Source organism: Pithys albifrons, chromosome 7, assembly GCF_047495875.1.
Source record: "Pithys albifrons albifrons isolate INPA30051 chromosome 7, PitAlb_v1, whole genome shotgun sequence".
In the NCBI taxonomy this organism is placed as follows: Eukaryota; Metazoa; Chordata; class Aves; order Passeriformes; family Thamnophilidae; genus Pithys; species Pithys albifrons.
This window is the reverse complement of record NC_092464.1, coordinates 48,731,426-48,753,303: the sequence shown is the minus strand read 5'-3', so window position 1 is coordinate 48,753,303 and position 21,878 is coordinate 48,731,426. Positions and strand designations below refer to the sequence as shown.

Sequence of the window (21,878 nt, the reverse complement as noted above, 5' to 3'; positions counted from 1 at the left end):
ACTATGACAACCTACAGGTATAGGAAGTGTGTGGTAGTGGGAGCTCCAGATGACCCAGATTGCATGTGCGTGGCTGGGAGCTGGGCTTCCCTGCCTGGGAGGGGAGCAAGGAACACGTGGATCCACAGGTATTTCTCTCCTGATTCTGTCCTGTCATTTGCTAGCAAGTTTGGGATGTAAGGTAAGGTGGGAGCTTTAGAGACACTGCGTAGCTAGGATTTTAAATAATCTTTGGGACAAGGAAAGGGAAGACTTATTTTTCTCCGCTGTTGCTAGAGCCTTTCTTCAGGGCTTCTTTTTCTCCAGGAAAGAATCGTGTAAGAATATATCAGTGCCCTTCAACTCTGCCTTCTCCAGCCTGTTAAAAGGTAAAATGCTTCAAAACCTCATTTCCACTGCCTGCCTCTGTGAGTCTGTGTGTGTGCATGAGCGCATTACTTTCTTTCACTACTATGACAGCACATGCTCCTGCACAGCTATTCACAGCATTAGAAATACAACTCCTCCCTCCAGTGCCCTGTGTGTGTCTGTGTGCGTGGCTTGGGCTTTCTGCTTCAGATCACTCCCTTCTGATTGTAGGGTGACGGTCACGACTCTGCTCCGCACCTCCAGGCTGCCTATGGAGGGGAGGAGTATCGGGGAAGAGCAGGCACACAACTGACCTACAGAGCCATCGATAACTTACTCCCTCGCAGCAGAATTGCATAGGGAAGGGGAGGGAGGAAGCAGGGGGAGGAGGAGGAGAAGGGGAAAAAAAGAAAATCCAGAGAATTCTAGTCTTGCAAATATAGTGAAACCAAGCTGTCGGAGTTCATTTGCTCTGGAAGAGCAGAGAAGAGGAGGTTAAATGAATACTAGCAATAACAGTCTGTAGCTTTCTTTCCTGATAGTGGCAGTGTTTTAGAGGTAAAATGATTCCTCCGAGCAGCACGACTGAAGTCAGCGTGGACAGTGTGGAGAAAGAGAATGAAGTGGAGAGCCCAGAGCAACCCCCCTCTCCAGCATCAACTACCAGCCAGGAATCAAAGGTACTCATAGAATGAGATTTCTTTTTTTTTTCCCCCACTCTTTCTTTGTTTTGAAAAGAGATGTGTTGCTTTGATTTGTATTTGGAGCCTGTGCCAACCCAGCCCAGCAGCAGAATGCAATGAGCCACCTCTGACTGCAGTGCCTGCTCTAACACTCCTACTTCTGAATTCTCTGTGGCATCTCAGGAGTCTGACCTGGGAAAATACCTGCCTTTTGAGATGTTTGGGTTTGGGGATTTTTGCTTGTGTTTCCTTCTATGTATTACAGTACGGTCCTGGTGTAGTGATGGGACTCAGGGAGGGGATCACTGTCAGTGGATGTTGTTAGCTATTTTCACATCAAGCATCTGATCACTTAAAGGGTTTGATTGGAAAAATTGATTTTACTAAAAGGTTCAAAGAAGAGAATTTTGTCTCGGGGCTTGGGGTATTTCACCTGACTTACATTCTCTGGCAGACTCATCAATGAACTCTCACCACTTAACGTGGCAGCAGTTGAAACAGGGTCTAAGTGACAGTTTTAACACAATGAATCTTATGTACACCACTCAGAAAAGGTTTGGGTATTTGTTTGTTTTCACAGCCTTTTTTTCTGTTTATGATTTTTTTTAATGTGGTTCAATTTACATTATTGAAAACCAACTTTCAACTCAAATGGCATGGCCTCTGAATTTTTAATTGACTTGCATATGACAAGTTTTTCGAAATGCCAGCTTGTTGCTTGGAAGACAGAGAGGTAAAGGGGCCTTACATAATTAAAGTTCCTTGCAGCTTACTTGGAGAATGTGCTTTTACTGATCCTCTATTACTTAGTTATGATTGATACCATGATAGCATCTGACAGATTTTTCTGCAAATTTCACAGTGATGCTGTGTGCTGTGTAAACATGTGAAAATAGAGGTCCTTGTCACTAGAAGCTTACAGGTGGGTAGAGCCTTAGGAGATACTCTGTAAGCAAAACAGCTGCTTGACAGGGCCAAGGTTTGTGCTGGCCTGAGTTTAAAGGCAGTGGCTGACTGGGTTTAACACAGAAAGACTGCTACATTTTTCTGAAATTATAGCTGGTTTTCTGGAGACTGAGTTGAAATTATCTGTCTGTGTGGGTAGAGTTCTGACGTGGGCTTTGGACGTTTTTTATGTATATTTATTTCAATGCCATACTCCAAGGAAACAGCTGAGGTATTCCCTATGTAATACAACCTCTTTAAAAGAAAAGAGCTCTTCCAGTAGCCATAGCATACAATATTCACTATACATATTCAGCACTACTGAGACAGTGCTGGAGTCCTGGTTCATGGGAAATGTAAATTAAATGGGTTACTGCTTTACCCCTAGGCTCTAAAAGGATATAGTTGATTGGTACCTACTTCCCACCCGCTGAGACCACTTTTCTGGAGCTGCTGAATTGTTATTTGCACAGTGAGGTCCCAAAAGTAACTGCAGCCTTCACTGTTCTCCAAATGTGCTGGGCTATGCACAGGGCCTGGTGGGTTGTGTTCTCCATGGGTTCCCAGCTATGGCCCTCTATCTGTGCTGGAATGGTTGAGGAGCTTCCTGTGCCACTTGGTAACAGTGGTGCTTGAGGGACTTTCCCACTGGATCACAGAATGCTGTTGAGCCCAAACAAACTGATCGGCATGGATTCAAAACTGACAGAAGGTGAAGAGCTGTACAGAGGGTTCCTTCTTGCTGTTTGTACACCCATGTGATTCCAAGAAAGACAACAGGATTAAGGCACATCTGGCCAGAGAACAAATAGGCTACAAAATAGTTTTATCATTAATTTTTTCAGTCTTGTGACATTTGAAGTGGTACACTAGAATAGACAAAAGCTCTGACCGTGCAGTTTATGCCATTACTTCCATACAGATAATTTTAGTAAGCAAATAATCTGTGTATTCTCATTTTAGAGCTGCAGATATGATCATATAACATGCTGTATTGTCGTTTCAGTAGATGGAGTCAAAAAAATGTTCTGATCACTGAGGTAATAAGAATTATGTTTTGGTCCAAGTAAATAGCAGGATAGAAAAATTCTGCAATTTCATAAAGATGTTTTTTATGCTTCAGGGTTTTTTATTTTCTAAGAGAATTGATGCACTTCAAAAACTAGAGACTGATAGAGGCATAAGTCAGTGCTTTTATCCTGTGGTGTCTCGTGCTGAGGGAGCTATCCAGTCATTCACAGAAAGCTAAGCATTTTTCATGTACTCTCTGCTGCCTAGGTTAACAAGTTCATGCTTCCTGCATTTATTGCAGAACAGTTTGTGCAATGTCTAATTACTCTACAATGACTTTTTTCTGTAGCACAACACTTTTATGACTCCAAATATAGGAACAGAACCAACATGGAAAATAGTAACCTACAAAATGCATTTGAAAACACTTCAGCAGAAAAGCAATTTTGAAAAAATAATGTAGAATCAATAGCAGCAAGCTTGCTTCCTGTCCAGTGTAATGATAGACAATTGTGGCACTTTGTAGTACCAAAGTCCAGGAAGGAGTTTCATCGAGCACCCTCCAGACACTACTCAGAAGATGACAGGGAGGACTTATTGCAATTTCTGACTAGCGTGAGTTTGAGACACAGAACTTTTGGCTGCTACCAAATAGCTGAAATTTGAAGGGATGACTCTCATGTGTTAGTCACACACCTCTGTCACAGGAAAACAGCTCAGACTTTAACAAATGATAAAGCCTCCCACCATCTTTTCCTATGGATTAGGAGCATATTGCAGGTGAGCACACCCAGCTGCTGAAAGCTGAAGGACTGCACTCTATTGCATGTCCACCTGGACAGCTGCTTAGAATGAGGAAATTCAAATAACTTTCAATTCACCACATTTCCTGGGTCCTAAGAGCAAATCCATTTATGTATTCTAAGTACATGTTTACCTTATGACATAGTACAGATATTGCTACATGATGTGACTGTGCCTTTTGGATTGTGTGCCCTCAGGTACATTACATATAATCCCTCCAGTGTAGTGTCTCACTGTTCAAATAGGTGTCTGAAGAGTAGCAGACATGCTGTAGCTGAGCCATCCTGTAGCAATATGTATATATGCTACTGTGCTAAAAACCCTACAGCTTGAATAGTTAAGGATGTTGCAAAACTAATATTTATTAAATTAATTTGTTGGCTCTTGAGCACATTTGCTTCACACATAAGTGTGATTTGAGTGGATACTTAAAGTTTACTGGGAAAAATAACTTTAGGGGGTACCATGAAATACATATAATTGCTCATTTTATTACATTCATATGTTTGTAGTTATGGCTCTCACCTGTTTGAGTTCTTTGCATCTGGTTTCCAAGAAGTCAAATTACCAGTTTGCCAAAGACTTTTGTAGATTTACAGCTCAGCAAGGGAGCAAGTAATTAGTTGATAAAACCCGAGGGAAAAATTCTTCGTGGTGGTAGCAATTATAGACACACTGCACACTTGTTCAATCACTAACTTAGCAATATAAGCAGAAATCTAGTGGAAGCAATCAGAGATCATATTTCTGATGTCTCTTATGTTAATGTACCTTGGTATTTAGGAAAGAAAACTAAAACTTGAAGGTATATGGGTCTAAGGAAGAGTCCTACACATGCCATTATTTCTTTATGTTTTGACAGATATAGCACATAACTCTGTTAACTTTACCCTTCTTTTATTTAATTGACATTTCTATATGAAGAGGAAAAACCCCATCTGTTAATTTCTTTAGGTGTGAGTCAAGTCTTTATTTCTCCACTGTGAATAATGGCTGAGGTTATTCATAGCCAATAGAGTTTATCTTTCAGAATTCCCTTACCGTTTTTAAGTCTTAGGGGAGGCCTGAGAATCTACTATGTTTGAACTAGAACCAGTAGGGTTGATCAGCACTGCTAGTTCTTCACGCTGTTGGTCTTCCATCTCTAGTATGTTAAACATCTTTCAGACTTTCTCATAAACCCCAAAAGGGCTATCAACTCCTGCCTATACACTTGCAGGCAATCTGTCATGTAAAAGTTACTTTTTTGTGAATATCAGTGGATTTCTGTGGAAATAGCTTTGCCCATCTTCACCTACTTTTTTTTTATAAAATCCAACTATAATTGCAATGTACTGCAGTCATGCATCTTTGGAGTGAATCAAAATTTTCCTCTGAACCACAAATTCATGGGCCTGAAAAATTGTGTGTGGTGAGGTGAGTTAGTTGAATAGGTAAAAAATTAAGGAAAAATGATAAATTGGTAAAAAATAAAGGAGAAATGATAAATTGGATCCCCAAATAGGTCATCTGGACTATGTATTTCACAAAATAATTGAGTCGGTTTCAGTCTGACACTTCCATACACTATCTAGTGATCAATATTCAGGGAAATGCAGATCTTTATATTCAAATTCAGGTATGAGAATTCAGAAGATGTAGCACAATTTTTCAAATATGAGTTAACCTGCTATGCAATACATAAAATGGAAATTTCTAAAGAGTAGCAAGTCAATAAAAGGATTACGTGTCGTCAAGATGTACACTTTATTTATGAATATCCCCACGTGGATCAAGAAGGTTGAACTTACATTCCTGTCCTCCTGGACCAGTAGAGCAATACTGCTTACCTGAGGTTTCAAAACCAGATGTTAATGGTAGATATTGAACCTGAACTTGAAACGCTTTGGATTTAACAGGATTGAGTGGAATTTAAATCACATAGGATTTATGCTATGCTGTTAAGCAGAGATCTTCCCCACTTAAAGAGTTAATACTTTATGAGGCTCCATAGATGGTTACTAATCGATTAATATTTTAAAAGGGCAGGGAGTATGGTGTATGGTTAGTGTTTCACCCTCTGCACCAGTGATAAATATACAGTATGTAAACTGCTGTAGTCTTCAAAGGAATACCAAACAGCTTAAAAACATCCCATGAAAAGAAACAATTCTCCTTATTGATCTTACCTCTATGCCCCTGTGTAAAATGGTGAGTACATGCAGTGAAGGTAAGACTGAGAGATTAAGTATTTTTTTGTGCTTTGATTAAATGTAACAAATTATATACAGGAAGACTTTATTAAAGCAGGAAAGTAATAGTCTATCCTATCAATAATTTCTTCAACAGACTCATTCTTGTGTTTACATTTATTTTGACTTTTCTCCTTTTCTTTCTCTTGTTCTGATTAAAACACTGATATTGTTTTCACTTCGACATATATGTCAGATCAGTTCCCAGGCACATTGAGATATCTGACAAAAAATAGAAATGCGATCAGTTCACTCTCATTTATCCACACTTTTAACAGTGCCAGAATGAAGAAAACATCTATTATTTTCAACAACTAAAGATAACTTGACTGGAATCTGGTGTGGTAAGAAAATGGATTTACTAAAAAGTGCAGATTTTCACTGAAGCAGGGCAAGTTGTTTTCACACCTGGAAGGGAGTCCGCTCCTACCATCTCTCTCTCTTATGCTGTATTCTTTTTCATAAAGCAATTCTGCTGAATTCAGGTTTTACCATCACTTTTTAAAAGTTCTCCAAATGCCTTTATGTACGAGTGGCAGGGTTGCCCTCTACCCTTCATCCTCTTCTAATTCTAGTCAAAGTTTAATTTTTACCAGCTTGCGTGGTATTGTAATTTTGATAATGTTGCTTTAGGTTAGACATCTCTTTTCTATTCTTGATACAGGTTTCCATCATGTAATAGAATTTTATATCTCTTATCAGCCTTTTATTTTCTATACTAAATAATCCTGAGTCATGTAAGATAAACTCTCCATTCTTCATCTCATTCTAATAGCAGATCCATGAATCTGACTCAGGATTGAATAACCTTTCTTGAAAAAGGGTGACTGAATTTTTGCATAGTATTCTATGTGAGACCTTGTACGGTATCACTATTGCTTCACTAACTTTCCCAGAAACCTTGATTCTGACGTCTGTGTCTCCTAGTCACCCCTTGGTGAAACAGAGGTCTCCATTCTATTATTCTGTAATTTCCTGTAGATCCAGGACACATTTGTCTGCCCTCATCTAGTGTGCTTTGAATCAGGTCTCAGGCACACAAACTTGCATTTCTACAGCTGAATTTCATCACATTTCCTGACTTCATTCTTCAAGGTCTAGACCTTCTTATATGTGCCAGTGCCTCCTACTGAACTGAGTTCCCAGCAGCCACTCTGGCCAGCACTCTCACACCACCTGAGCTGGTACAAAAGCCCCTTCCCAGCTGCACGCACCACACTCACACAGACCAGGTTTCCTTACTGAGTCAACCCCATATTTCCCATAGCAGAGTCTCAGGCATCTCAATCCTTAAAGCAATTTAGTCACGGAACAATAACAAAATCACAGCTTGAACTGGGTGCCTTCAAGGAGGAAATGCTGGGATTTTACACCCTTACAATCTAAGGGTGCAAAACTCTGGAGTCTTCTGGAGTCTTTGGCTCCTGCTGTGTCTCTGAGTGTCCAGTCCCCTGGCTGGATGACAGTCCCTGTGCCCTTTGCTATGCAAAGGGTCTGCAGTTCACAGCCTCTTGCCTGGTGTCCCACCACCCAGAGCTCAACCTGCAGCTGCACACCGAGCTGTCTGCACTAAATGTGTGTCAGCAGTGTTGGAATGAAATGGCCATATGACATGCATGGTCAAATGCAGTAATAAATGTAGAGAAAATAAAATTAACCCTAAGACTCAGTCACTGTTATTCTTTGATGAACTCCACCAATGGCCAATCTTCAGCCTCTCTTTTCAACAATAAGCATTTCCCACTGAACCTCCCATGAAACTTATTTACAACTTTCCTCTCTTGTATCTTGGCTAATAGAGTCCCTTCTAGTAGCATATTCAATAACTTTAACAAAATCCAAATAGCCACAATGTACCTTTGACCTAAAACATTTTCTGTATCTAGGAAATCATACATCTTTTTCATTACAACTGGTCTAGGAGGATTTATCATTTTTGGATTTGTTTTGTTTTTGTCAAATTCTCTTGAGGTCAGATCTGCAAATGTGTATTTGCTGGGATCATGTTTCCTGCTTCTTGACAGAGACCTCTGTTTCACTATGTATCATTTCTGTCTTGATAAAGCTTGTAAAGAAAACTTGTTTCTAGACTTTCAAAGTAAAATTTAGTAATAGAGTTTAACTCTTTCTTTTCTCCCTTTCACCTCAACAGACCCAAGAAAGGCTTTTTTAACATCATACCATAAATTTCTGCAACCTCTCTCCTATTATTCCTATTACTTTTCCCCAGGATCATGGTTCTGGGAAGAAAGTAAGCTGATGTGTTTACTGAAGTTCTGAGCTAACATTTTGTCCCATCCTTACTGAACCACAGCCTTTTTCTTCTTTTTCTTTTCCTAGCCTGAATCAATCCCTACTTCCTTAAATACTTTTTGGAAGGACTTGCTCAGCTTTTCTTGCAATTAAGATTCTTAGACCTAAGAGTAGTGCTTCAAAGTTCCAGTTTTATGTGCACACCATTTTTTTTCTTTCTCTTACTCCCATCTCCACCATTCTGTGTAGACTCTTCTTATTCCAAATTTCCTTTTTGAGGTAACATTTTCATGCAGTCTTCCAGGAGCACACATTCACAGAATCACCCAAGTGCATTCAAGCATCTGATAGGTTCTGATCAGTCATGTTTATCAATGAAGTCTGTCTCTGATACCTTAAAGATAGCAAAGGCCAAGGCTGTTCCACAAATGGCCATCTGGGTTCATCAGCACCCAGTAGTTGCTGAGAGCCAGCACTTGTTATTAGGTGCAGTGACTTCTTACACAGCTCTGCTGCTTTCCAGGCTGCTGTTGAAACATTCATACCTTCCTACAGATACTAGTTCAGGTCCTTCTGGGTCACATCCCAAAACGTGATGTGGTCTAAAATATATCCCTAGGTATCTGAGAGTGCTGAAGGCTTGAAATTTCTTCAAGGGAATGGAGCACATCAAAAGCTATCCTTTTGAAATCCAAAATGTGTCTTGGAGATTCTTTTTATCCCATGCAACTTGTTTAATTTAAATGAAAGTAAATTTTAATCACCTGATAGAAAACTGTAATTCTTTGTATGGCAAGTATTTCTCCTATTACCTACCCAAGCCATTGCTGTATATTGCTGATGGGTAGAAGATTGCATATTTGATGAATTTGTACTTATGTTTGCCAGGCAGAGGACTGGTCTTTCAGATGTGAGCACTAGTTGAATATTCTTAACACAGTGCTCAGTCCTGCACAAGTTCCAGTTGCATAGGCAAGTAGTCATTCAATGTTAAATGAGCACTGCCTCTCTCAGGCAAGTGCTGAAGCACAGGCAAGCTTTCCATGTTCATTAGCAGAGAGGACCAGCTGTGAAAATGAGAAATCTGTGTGTGAATGACTGAAATAATTTGATATTGTTTTCCTGCGGCATACACCTCTACTTGAGGAAACACCTTTGGTTCGGTAGGTCAGTTGATAAAGGAAATGCACCTTGTCAGGGGATTTAACTCAGGACCCCTGTAAAACATATTTACAATGAATGTCTGGAAAACAGACTTCTTGTGTCTTTGACATCAATAGTTAAATATGACATATAGCTTGCATATCTTCTTATTTATTAAAAAAAAGAGTTAGTTTCATGTCTGTAGTTTCACATAAATGTACTAGAGGCTCATTTAATTTTTCTCATTGACAGGTCAGTCTTTCTTAGCTGACCTGTTTTTAAGTGATGAGGGTAGTTTACTAAGCACTGTCAAATGGAAGAGTTACAATTTAGGGGCTGCAGTGGTGTCAAAAACACCATGACAAAAATAATTGTGAAAGAGAGAGGTATTTCCCAGCCATAGGAGGCTGCAAGTTCAATATGGAATTGCAGTCCTCTGGATGAATAACCATGACATCTTTAATGCTTTGGTTTTTCTGTAGACATAATATGCTCCATTTCTGAGTGCCATTTAAAAGCTTTATTAAAATGCCACACATGCACTGTTTTATTAATAAAGTTCATTATAGCAGACTAATGTTCTGAATAGAAAAGGAAAATACAGCTGACCTATAGTAACTGATGATTAGGCTTAACTAAGAAAGAAGCAAAATACTGGTATTCACAAAGCTATTAAAATATGCACTTTGAATATTTTCTTTAGCTTATTCATCAGAGTAAGAGAAAGAAATGTCTGCTTTAGATGTACCAGTCAGGTGAGAGAATGAATTCCACCTGACACATTGTTATAGCAAATACTGTTGAAAATCATCTTGGAGACAGGCTTGCATCACCATTACCCCAGTATTTAACTTCATTTGTTTTTTTCTACAAAAATTTCTCATGCATAGTGAAAGGAGGCATCAGCTTTTGTTGGCCAAGGGTCAGATTTCTGTCATGATGCAAACAAGTGACTTCCTAAAATATCACTTATATAGGTGAGCTATTCATCATTGATTTACCACTGTTTTCTCTGCCAGTTAAAATGCTGTGGTAGCGATTCTCAAAATCCATATACCTTGGGATTTAAATAAGAGGTTGAAAACCTTGACACAGCCTCAATTGCCTTTGTGCATGCACAGGGTGAGAAATGGTCCTGGACTGGGCATCTCTTTCCTCACAAGTAAACAAAACATACGAGACAAAATTCAACATGGTGACTGGTTGAGTGTCCCTGTCTTCCATGCAGCTAAGTTGAGAACCCAGTTGTTAAAATACTTCAGGTTCCTATGGGTTTTTAAAATACACCTAGTGTTATCAATCAGTATCAGTCAACCCAAGGATCCAGCATATACAATTTTTGTTGTATATCTTAGTGTACTTATAATGTTTGTAAGTGAGATTGGCTCATTTCTCATTTATGCTATCTTTTAACTTAAATCATCTAATTAAGGAATTATTTGCAAATAAAACATAAGGTGACTCATAATGATTTGCCAGATATTTCTGATAATGATCTTTCCAGTGAAATGTGTGCTTGTCGAGGGCTTTTTCTTTGCTTATTTTTCAGTGTCAGAACATCTGATTTTGAGGAATTGTTCAATTCCCTGGTTGCAGGGAAATTTACAGTCAAAAGAGGAGAAAAAAAATGCATCCTCTGTTACATTGTACAGCCTCACATGTAATTAGAGACCAACTATAGGGCGATAAGTTAGTAGTGCAGACTCCCTCTGTTATAAAATGGAACACAGACCTAAACTGTTTTATCAAACACTTATTTAGAGGAAGAGCCTGCATGATGTGATCTAAATTAACTCCTCTGAGGAGAAACTTCTTTCCAGTGACTATAGTAGACAGCTGCAGCTGAGTTAAAAGCTCAAATTTAAGTCAGGTGAACACCACTGTGATTCTGTCAAAGTGAGGTCTTGAACTTTGCCTGCAAAGACAGTTGTCAGTTCCCCTGGCTGGCCAGTCTGTCTGACTTTCTCCTCTTCTGCCCTCGGATCTCTCACAGACGTTCTGAAAATCTGCAGTTGTTTTTTATGCCAACATGGAACAAAATCATTCAAACTTTGAACATTTTTGCTGAGTGGAACTGCTGTTTTCCAGCCGGTCCTATAATGGAAAGTTATGCACCTATGACAAAAAGAGAGTAAAATGTGAGCCTATACAGGCTTCAAAATGTGAAGTGCTGCTATTAAACTGCAGCCATGAGATGAATCATGTACCAGTTTCATGAAGTATGGGCACACAGGAGTCTTTGGCAGGTTCACTGCAGTTAGATCTGTCTCCTGTAGTTAGTCATAATGACAAATGGACTTCATCCTCCTCACTGTTAAAGATCCAGGGAAACGAGTAACTTTTTTGCTAGCTCACCCACTCACTCTCTGCCTTTCAATGTTTCTCCTTTTCTTTCCTCTCTGTTCCTATTCTCACACAAATACTTTAATCCATGACCAGGCTCTCTGATACAATTAGTCTCTGCAGGAAAAATTTCCAGGTTTCCAAACTTAGCCAAGTTTAAAGATTACTGTTAAGAAAATGGATAGTGGTTCTTCTGTTAGGGGGAGGGACCTTTTATAAACACTGTGTGGTTGCTGGTACTTAATACCATAAGTACACTTGAAAAAAAAGCAACCCTCACAGTTTGCACTTTCCCTTTCACCTATACCCAAGCCATACTTGCTTTATTAATGAGAAAATTGCTTAAGTTGCATTTAATTTCCTCACATTGCCTGGTTTTATATGGTCTGTTCCTCGTGTGTGGATGTCTTTTTATCTCTTTGTATAACCTCATGGTGTCCTTATATATACATATATATATATGCAGAAAACTATACATAAATTTAAAGCCTAGGCAATGAAGTAATAGAAAACATTCCTTATAGAGGAGAAATGAAGGCATCTTCTAATCTCCCCATCTTGTCCCCTCCTTTCTGGGTAGGTAGCTGAAGACGAATGCAACTCAGAAGATCCTTTTCAAATGCACTGCCAGAGGAGGGCTTTTGATCTCCTGCTTCCCCCAGCAGTTCAGGGTTCCCACAGACTTCCTCAGGCTGTAATTCTGTGTCTCAACAGCACTGGCTTTTTTAGCAGTACTTGCTTGGCATCCAAGAAAAATGGCCTGGACCTCTTCCTTAGGGATTATCAAAGCTAAAATGAATGCCAATAGCTGTAATAGACCTGCTTGGGTCTTGCTAGAGGTAGACAAATTAAAGGCTTTTCACAAAGAAAAAAAACCTAGTCAAACCTTACATCAAAAATCTTGAGAGTGTGGTTTTCCTTTGGGGAGAATGCAGCTGTGACTAGATGCTGGCCATAAGAAATAGGCACTCAATCTAGTCAAAAAATATCAGTTCTGATTTAAACAAGATGAGAAAGCGAGTCTATTTTCTTTCTGGCACTGGAGAGAACACACTGTAATACGTACAATATTCCCAAAGTAGCAATAGAGGTAGTATCACTTGGTCTTTACTGCTAGCTGCCGAATTCCAGGAAAAAACCCTCCTTTTCACGAGTTAACATCCCCCCAGTACAGTCATGCTCATTGCCACTGCTTCATATAAAAAAACCCCAACTGATGGGAGAAAATTGATATAAATCTCAGAAGTTTGTGTTGTGCTTGCTCTTTGGTACAGCAGTAGGCAGTAGCTCTGTTTCTGCTGTAATATTTCACATGCCTTGTAAGTCAGTGCTACATGCTTATAGCAAGAATTGCACCTACTCTGACAATAGCATAGACTAGACCAAGTGAAGGTCTTCATGGAACTCCCTCTTACACAGGATTCATATTCTTTAAAACTATCTCTGTTCTAGCTTGACTTTCCTTTCCTCTTCCTTCTATTTCTCTGCTTTCCTTTCTGCCTGTATCCCTCATGCAGTCCCATGCAATATGCTCTTCCTGTTGAAGTCACTGATGTTATTTTTGTCAGACACGGCTTCACAGTTTCCCTAGATCGAGATCCATGATTTTCCTCCCAAATCAGTAACTCCCATTAAATCTGTTGTTAACTTGTGTCAATCCCAACAGCTCTTTCCTCTCTCAACGCCAAAATTATGAAGCTTCATTTATTAGGTGAGCACAAAATCATGATGGTATTATGGGCTTTTTTTTTCCTCAAAATCGCTGTTATTAGATGTTCATGTGCAGGATTTCATTAGCAATAGTTTAACTTTAGAAGATTCTGAGGAACTTAAAAGGAACTCTTAGCATGCAGAACAAAAATTGTGGTTCTTCAGAAAGAGTTATAAATTCTCTACCTTTCTATTTGCAGTGTTTTGTATGTAACTATCTTTTTACATGAAACCGACTATCTCTGTATAAAACCACATTTTTGCAGTTCAAACAGTCATTATAATCTTGAAATTTTGATAGAGGTAATTCCAGAAGGAAAGCTGTGCAGCTGGTGAGGATAAAAATAAAATGTTTTTTGCTCTGCAGGGTTGATCTTGGAACAATGGCTGGCTAAAGATATATTTAGCAGCTTGGAGGTTTAGGAAAGAATATAAAAGAAATGGATTAGCCTGAGGCAAAAGGAGTCAAATATATTGATAAATCTCATACATGACAACTCTTGTTAATTAACATCTCCAAATATATGTATTTACCTTTTTGAAGCAATATTTAGGCCTTCAAACCTCTCCACGAAGTTCCAAGTAACTGTGTGCCATATATATGACAATATCATCATCAAGTCAAACTGATTTTCCATGTGGAGAGTTGGCCTAGTCTTTATGTAGGACATTTAATGCAGTTTTTGCTGGGCATGACTAATGCATAATAACAAGAAGACAAAAGACAGGCTGAGATGAAAACTTTCTGTACTACTAAGAGATTCCTTGGAAACTGGTATTACAAGCATAATTTTCCCCAAAATTTTTGGAAGTACTTTTTGAAAATTAGAATGCTACTAGAGTAGATGTGTTGAAAAGGAAAAATGCATGTCCTAAGTTAAACTTCGAAAAGTTTAAATGTAAGGAAAATGTACCAGATCTGGACTGGATCTGGAAGTAAACAGATCTTTTTTCATGGTGAACTGCAAGATCAGTGGATGCAGAACAAATGACAAGGAAGACATTATCAAGGTAGGAAAAAAATTAATTGGCACGGCATATGTGGTAGCTACTATAGGACTTTATACAACATGAAGGAATTTCTGTGGGTACCAGGTGAAGCCTTGAGAAGCCCAGAGGGATTAACCGGTTTTGCTCCACCTCTGCTGTCATCTCTTCCCCCACAACCCAGAGCTTCATGCCAGAGTGGTGCCAGGGCAGTGATGTGGACTAGGATCGTATGGGTCCTGTTAGACTTGCGGTGTCAGAACAGGGATGGCCACATGCCTTGGCCTGCAGAGGGGCTGGAAAGAAGCAGCATTCACATAATGGGACAGTGTTAGTCTTCAGGAGGGATAAAAGGCAGCAAACTTGCTACTAGATTGCAAAAATATGTGCAAGAAGAGGAAGGGAATCATGAAAAAGAAAAACTGGAAGGGAACCAACAAACACTGCTAATATTCTGTAAGGCATAAGTTCGTATTCCATCTCCCACTGAGAATGATTTGAAATGGAAACATGGAAACAAGCTGTAAAATTTGGATCTGAATCTCTGTGGACAGGCAGCAAAGAAGGGAGTGCAGAAACCTGTGGGATCAAATAAGCCAAAATATCTGTGTGGGGGCTTCCTTTAAGCCAATAGGCCATACAGCACACAAATTCTAGCATTGTGTTCTGTTTTTTTCTCAGAATGAAAAACAAAGTAATATTATCTCAAAGTTAAAGCACAGCAGCTAAGCAAGAATCGGACAGAATTATTCACACAAAGTATGAGTCGAAACAAGTGTCTAGGAAAAACAAAAGCAGCTGAAGCATACGTGTCCCCTGGATCTATCTATATTTGGTGATGGAGGAGCAGAGATTTGTAAACCATTTTTGTCAAAGAGAGGATGGAATTGAAAAGTCAAATAAAGTCAGCCATGCAACAGAATGGCAGATGTGACCAGGTGTCTTTTTCATGCTGCATTCAGAAATCCTTTGGTTTTAATGCACAATGCAAAATATTTTTTAAAAGTTTAAATTGAAAACAAACAAACCAAAACCCCAAACTTTACTTGGGAAACTTGCTTTCTGGAGTCAGCAGGAATTAGCAGTAAGCAAAGACCTTAGGATTTGGCCCAGAGACAGTAACTTTGTTGTAGAGCTGAGCGCTTTTATGTTTTCATTGCAAAGCAATTTTAACAGTGTAAGTTTTGAACCTCAGAAGTAAGGGGAGAAACACTGACAGAATATTAACTATACCGACTCCCAGTAGATCGCAGTCTTCCTTTTTGTTATAAGATGATATAAATACAGAAATACAGTATGTGGGTTGTGGTGTTCATGTTAATTTGCACTGAGTTAGTGTCAGCCTCCCTGCCAGATGTATTTCCATATTTGCTTTAAGAGACATACTACCATTTAAAGTATTACAAATCAGCTAAGTTTAAAAAAAAAAAAAAAAGGAAAGAAAAGAAAAGGAAGGGGAAAAAAAGAAGGGGAAAAACAAAGAAAACCAAATGGGTAAAATAAATTAGTGGAAACTATTGCTATAGGTAGCCTAGCATTTTTAAGCAGAACATTTTTGTGGTTTTTTGGTTTTTTAAAATGTCCAAGGGTGTCATATTAAGCCATAAGATCAACAGTGGAGATACACACTTCATAGATGGACAGAGATGAGATACAGTCAAGGATGATTCATCTTACATTCACAATCACATTTGCTCCATATTATTCATTAGAAAGAAAAGAAGCAAAACTCAGGTCCACTTATTATCATACTTGAAGATTCTCAGCAGGTGGGTACCACTGTAGCTTCCTTCACCTCAGCAGGGCTGCCTGGATTTACATAGCTCTGAAACCTTGGCTTTTTAATCTCCAAATTTCATTGTGTCACTTCCACCACAGCAAAGATTAGTAAATGGCTGAATCAGGAGGCACCAAAGGGAAATCAGTGTTCTATTTTGAAGCTGAAATGGAAAAGAGCTGTCCAAAAAGAGCTGTAAAATGTGGGATTCCCAGAAGGGACCTCAGAGATAACAGTCCAAATGCCTTCTACATCAGGAGGCAGGAGATAACAACATCCTGATGGGGACAATGGATGGAGATGACCTGCTGCTTAGCAACCTGGTGCCTGAGGTGAACCCCAAAGCACAAAATGATGTTCTAAACACCTACCCATCTTGAAATTGAAACCACAGGCTGATTTTTAAAAAATTGAAGGAAGGACTCTTCTTAACCATATCTTGGTTCTTTCATGAGCTTTTCATTTGGTTTCAGGAGAAAAGACTGGAGACAGTTTGATTGTCAGACCATGAAAGGGAGACAGGAGCCTCGCAGAGGGCTGCACCAGACACCTTTCATAATCTGAATTACAAAGGACCTCCTGCAGCTGCTGACACCCATATTGGAATAGTTATTTAGCATCAAGAATATAATCCTGGATATAGATACAGGATTTGTAGTCTTTCCCTCTTCTTCTGAGAGAAGCAGCTCTTCTTTTTCTAGGTGAAGCAGGAGAGGCGATGAAAGGGACAAAACATTTTGCAACACCAATATAAAACAAGCAGCAGGCTTTTGTTATGACTGAAGGGACCCTTAATTTGATTTGTAAAGGGGTTCAGTCTATGTCCATGTTGGCAAAGGAGGAAGAATTGATCATCTTTCAGCTCAACACAGTGAACTCAGTAGATCTTGCTTTCAGACTGTTAATGTGATTTTCATTAATCAGATTGTAAAGTTTGGAAAGTTACAGTACAGCTTCTCTGAAAGATATGGTGAGTTGTTAGCTTGAAATACTGCGAATTTGAGAAATATTCTCTGCAGAAGCAGGCTGAACACAAAAAAAATCTTGAATAGAACCTGATAGGAAATTTAAAGAAATATTGATAGAGAATAGACCTTTCAGGAAGATAATGTAATACACACTCTTTTCGTTCTAATACAACCTGATTAAAAGAAATCAAAGGAATACACCAAAATAGAGCTGTTCAGAAACAGAGCAGCAAAAATGCTGTCAGATGCAAAATTTGAGTTTGGATGTTGATTTTACTTAGGTTTTGATTAAAAAGACTTACATTTTTCTGCATTTGCATCCATAGAAGTATCATTGCATTTATTTCTCATGTTTCATCCTTTTTATACTCTGGCTTAAACAGCTCAGGGTAAGTCACAATTGCAGTGTTTATTCTTATGCATTAGGACTGAGTAGAAAGTTCAGAACATAACAGGAATTGGAAAGGATTTCTATGCGTTTTGGTGACAATTACTATGATTAATAAGTTGTGTTTCCTCAAATCTATCACTCCCTGGACTGCATTACTTTATTCTGTCATGTCTTATGCTGAATTTTGAAGGTATATGAAGGAATTTGGAGCGCAAAGGAGACCTTTTCATGTTTTCAGGCCTTAAAACTTTGAGCACTTTATTTCACATTTGTCTCACATATTTGCTATTTCTGGTTCCTTGCAATATTAGAAGACGACTCACCCTAAAATGTGGGATAAGTTCCAACCAACTGCAGTAGCAATTGTTCAGAATTAGAGGTATTTTTCAGTTTGGTTTAAACCAAATCAGAGAGTCAAAAAAAATTAAAAGGCCTGCTGAGTGAATGCACTCTTTGGTTATGTGCACAGGCTACTGCAAATTTAGAGGTCTGCTAATTAGAGATGCAAATACACAGTTGGCAAGGACGTAGGACATCAGGAGAGGGCTGAGGACATGGGATACACAGTGACATTTGTGGGAGCAGTGACACCTGAGCATCCCTTCAGATTTCATGCTTTCAAACTCTGAACCTCTTTCAAGGATTTTTACTGCCGTGCTCTGGCATATCAATCAGAGAATTTCATTGTAGTTTAGGACTCTATTCCTCTATTTAGGAAATAAAATCAAAGAAAGAGCCCTGCCTGAACAGGTTTATATCCTAAATAGGTTTGAGGATCAGTGAATGAATTTAAAAAATAATATAGGACAGGGAAGAGAACCTGTAGAGGATGATAAGTGCAGTGAGAGCCAGCCAGAGTAGTTGTACATACCCCATGAATCACTAATAATATTATTGTTAGGTGTTGCAGAAAATCTTTGACAATTCCAATACAATATTCAAGCAGAGAGTTTGATTTATTTGCTTTTCACAACAGTAACAAATATATTTGTTTTGATGTGAGCTATGCAGTCTGTTGGGGAAAATACACAAACATATCACATAGCAGACTGCAATAATAAACACTCCTTCTTTGTCTGAAGTGGATTAAAAGGATACAGCTTCGAAGAAAGCTGGCTAGAGCAGACACAACTGCATTGCAGGATCAGTTTCTCAGACTGTATAAATCAGCTACAGTTGAAGTCAGTTTAGCTAATTGAGTTTGTACTAGTAGAGTATTTGAACTATTTATTATTTAGAAATAAGAAGCTAGAAAAGGAACCAGCTTTGTATCAAACTTTATCATTGGCGTTTTGCCAATAAAAATTATGAACCCCCTTAAGCATTAGAAATATCCTTTTATTTTGTTAATGCTATAAGACATGGCACTTCTCTCATCAGTAGGCAAATACACATATTGTTTATGAAATTGCATACTGCCTTTAGGTATGTTATAATCTTATTTTTCCTCATTAAAATGCCAAGACAGTGAATTTTCAAATCAAATCCAGTAAAAAAACCCACCCTTGTCTGTCCTTAAAAGTCACTCACTTTTGTATCCCTCAGTTTTGAAAAGAAAATTAGTAACCTTCATGCTCACAAAGAGTAAGCACTCCTATTTGAGCTGATTCCTTGTTTGCTCTGAATCAGTATGGCTATCTGAAGCCCAGCAGTGCCACCAGGATAGCTTACACCCTGGTAACATCCAGTCCTTCAATAAAGCCAGTAAACAACTGAAGTATGTTCTGAGACTTGCTAACACAACTTGAATGTTCCTTGACCCAGAAAATGGGCTGTACTCTGTGGATGAGATACCATTCATCAAGACTTTTGTTCTCTCCCTTATTTGAAAGGCTTTTGGTCTGCATCCCTTCTGGTAGTATCCCAGATACCTGACATGCTCTCTAGCAAATCTACACAACATTATCTGAGCTTTATGTGTTGTTCTTTTATAACAGTGTGAAAGTCAAATAATTGCAGATTTGCTCTAAGAAGCTGCAAGGAAGGAGAAGTGGTTCTTTACAAAAGGTGGATGTTTATCTCACAGCAGAGTGAAATCTGCTGACAGAGCATTTTTAGTCTTCATACTAAACAATTAGCTATATTTTATAAGAATTGCAGAATTCAGCCTGGCTTGATGGCTCATTCCAACCCTGTTAATAGCCTGTATTACCTGCAATGGATCTAATGGTATTGTTAACATCAGTGTAAAGAAAGGGATATAGAAGAGAAATCAATACTTTATTGCTAGCACAGTAACAACACAGCAGATAGCTGATGTCTGAAAATGAGGGCTTGGTTGTATGGTCAGTCTGCAAAGTTCAGCTGATACGTTTGCCTCATTTGCTCATTTCTTCTGGAAGATTGTTGAGGGTGGAAATGTATGAAAATAATCTCCCCACACTGCACAGGAGCTTCTGCTGCTGGCAAGGATGGTGAGCAGTGACTGAGAAGGCAAAAAGACCAAGCATGTTGGGAAATAAGCGGATGTGAGCAGATTCCATTAGGGTTGATCTGAATGGCAAAGCTCACAGCCAAAGCAAACATTATGATATGATATGGTATGATATAGTATGATATGATGTGATGCTGTGATGATATATGATATGATTGATATGATATGATTTATATTATATGATTGATATTATATGATTGATATGAATGATATTGTCTCGGTAGATATGATATGATGTACATTTGGACCTTCTTGTAAGTACCATTCACTGAAATCACTAAAGAGAGAGCTTCAGGAAGAGGTGTGAAGCATTTGTGTGGAGGGAGTGAGGCTTTCCCTGAGCTTTGAATGGTGAGAAGGTGTGATGAAGAAGTTGTGCTAAGAAATGATGAAGGCATAAGGGACACCCATCGTAGCATCTGACTTTGCTTTGGCAGTGTGTTGTCAAAGTAAATCTCCCAGTAGTTGCTGCTTACCTCACTTTTGTTCTTGCTGTGATGTGTTGAGCACAGGCTGCATCACCTGGATGTTTGCTTGTGCTCCAGGTATTCAACTAATGCATGTCAGTCCTGATGAGCTGGGATGGTTCAGAGTAAAGCACTCTGTACTCTGAAATGCATACAGTATGCATGCTGGGTGCTCCATAGCCCCTGCTTCATTCTCCAGATCTGCTCCTACAGAGCCACAGTGACTGTTAATGTAGGCAAACTGAAGAATCAAGGGAAAAAGAGTTTCTAGATATCAGGGAGCAGTTAGGAGCCTAAATAAAGTACTCTGTACAGTGGATGAATATCTTTGTCATTGCAAAGTTAGGGATTATAAAACAACTCAAATCACTGATATCTTTCTGACTTCCATGGGAAGTTCTTAAATGAAAATTGTAGAAGAGCATTGGGTGCTTCCAACTATAACATCAAATGAAGCCTTAGGGAGCTCGGGTGCAATTCCCATTCACAGCCAAAGCAGTGGCACCTACCTAACACTAAGAATGAATTTGAATAGCTGTTCTTTTTCTGTTTCCTGTTTTCTGCTTATAGCAGCTGAAGAGTTGTAGTATAGGGGAATTAGGAACAGAGGAGGTGCTGATAAGCTGTGATTTGTCAGAGCTTCCTGATCCCTTGAAGCTTGAACTTTCAGGGACTCGGATGAAAATTGAGATTATGCTGCAAGATACAGGGGGGAAAAAAGGGGCTAATCAGGCTCTGAGGCTGAGCTATTGCACTTATCTCTACTTTGCTTTTGGGGTTAGTGTGTGCAGTCACTGAGAGTCTGTGTGACTGATAAAAAGCTTTTAACTAAACATAAACTTTTTTTCCTTTACTCTAATTTCAATCCACAAGAACATCCTGGATTTAATAGCAAGGGTTCATGTTTCTGAAGCCTCAGTGTTGTGAAGTCTCCTGATGACACCACAAGTCTAGAAAAACTTCTGTGCTTCTGGAAATTTTATTTTTATTTAAATGCAACCTAATTTTTAACCTTGCTTTCAGAGGAGAAAATCTGAAAGTCTTAGGAGATTAAATTCAAATAAGTTTCTTAAAGCAGTTTTGTGCCTGGTTTAAGGTTTTATTTCATTCTCAATATGTGATTTTTCACTGAAGTGTTGAAGTAAGTACTGAGTGTAGAACAAATCTAGCCATAGGTTTTTCCCAAAGTTTGGTAATGATTTTTCCTAAGACTTGACTTTGAACTCATTCTCTCTGCAGAAAGAAAGTATAAAGAATAAAATTTGCCTACATTCCTCTCTATTGAAAGTTTTGATTCCTGCCTCAGGTGAATGCTGTAGTATCTCTATTAGGAGCCAGTGGCATCAAAAGTGCTTTAAATCAGTTTACAGCAGACCAAAATCA

General features: G+C 38.8%; 1 protein-coding gene across 2 annotated transcripts in view; it reads left to right on the top strand.

Moving 5' to 3' along the window:
- The first annotated feature begins 267 nt into the window (after positions 1 to 267).
- Positions 268 to 21,878, top strand: part of STAC (SH3 and cysteine rich domain) — a 75,237-nt gene continuing 53,626 nt past the window's right edge. The window contains exons 1-2 of one of the 2 annotated variants that reach the window (XM_071560596.1): positions 268 to 368; positions 891 to 1,028. In XM_071560596.1, coding sequence (XP_071416697.1) covers positions 912 to 1,028 — 117 coding nt within the window. In that variant the 5' untranslated portion in view covers positions 268 to 368; positions 891 to 911. Of the gene's footprint in view, positions 369 to 522; positions 1,029 to 21,878 lie in introns of those variants that run through there. The other variant, XM_071560595.1, reaches the window with a different exon arrangement.